A 1,039-nucleotide genomic window follows, 5' to 3' on the forward strand; every position below is an offset into this window, starting at 1 on the left:
ATTTCAAAAGCTGCACTTCCTTTACTTACGATCTCTTGAGCTGTGACAGAGATTTCCTCTCAGCTTGTTGGTGAAACTTAATGTTCTTCACAATACTGGCTCTGAAGAGCTGAAACCCTCTGGAAGAAAAAATGAGCTGTTACTATGTTTATCGACAATAAATGCTATCATCAACCAAACAGGAAGTCAATCTCCACAGCAGCTTGACTGAAAAAAACACAAAGTATCTCAGTTTAGTTGAAAGTGTTTGTACATTCAGGGTCTTCTGTCACATTTCTGTCTACCAACAGGGGCCCTATTTTATTTTCAAAAGTTTAAGAAATAGCATTTGAATTGATTGGCTGCACTCTCCTCCAGTGCATCTCTTTGCTTCCAGTATAATAAATATTGTCTCATCTTATTAAATTGACACTTAAGTTAGCTTTTACGCTTATATTATTCTACTGCACATATTGTCCCAGTACATGTACTACAAAGTTCAAGAACAGACTTGAATGTTCAAAGACAATATTATTCATTCATGTTAAACTTCTGGGATTGTAAACCATTACAAAGAGGCCATTTCACAGAGTGTGAAATTTTTTCTACCATTTTGTCTTCCTTCAAACACCTGGTGGCTCGCAGCATTGGATCTACTGCAACAACTGTCAGTCATTTATCTATGCTTACCTCGAGGCCTGTTTGGCAAAGGCCTGCAGCTCTGCTGTCACATGCAGAAAATAGAAGCTGAGAAAGACCCTCCTCTGCAGCAGCAGGCAGAGAAAACAGATGCTGTCCCAGATGATCCCAGCCTCTTCTACTGGGAGGCTACATGTCTTGTCGCTCACTGCTTTTGCTGTCATTTAAAAAAAATACAAAATAAAAAAAATGCTACAGAACGTAATTGTCGAAACTTGTCAAAACTAGCAAGTACACTGAAGGCTTATTCCAAAGACATGACTCAGCACTTCGACACACCATCATACCTACGTACAAGCAAAGCTATGATAATGACATCTCAAGCTGCAGTCCAAGCAAAGGAAAGCGAGGGATTTTTTGT

At 39.2% G+C, this 1,039-nt stretch overlaps 1 protein-coding gene across 5 annotated transcripts in view; it reads right to left on the bottom strand.

The window, feature by feature from the left end:
* piezo1 (piezo type mechanosensitive ion channel component 1 (Er blood group)) overlaps nucleotides 1-1,039 on the bottom strand; it is a 105,275-nt gene that overhangs the window by 28,086 nt on the left and 76,150 nt on the right. For all 5 annotated transcript variants that reach the window (XM_008281503.1, XM_008281500.1, XM_008281502.1 and 2 more), the window contains exons 27-28: nucleotides 670-835; nucleotides 30-119 (exon numbers count right to left, since the gene is read on the bottom strand). In XM_008281503.1, coding sequence (XP_008279725.1) covers nucleotides 30-119; nucleotides 670-835 — 256 coding nt within the window. The remainder of the gene's footprint in view (nucleotides 1-29; nucleotides 120-669; nucleotides 836-1,039) is intronic.

The sequence above is a fragment of the Stegastes partitus genome, unplaced genomic scaffold (assembly GCF_000690725.1).
Source record: "Stegastes partitus isolate 25-593 unplaced genomic scaffold, Stegastes_partitus-1.0.2 Scaffold235, whole genome shotgun sequence".
NCBI lineage: Eukaryota > Metazoa > Chordata > Actinopteri > Pomacentridae > Stegastes > Stegastes partitus.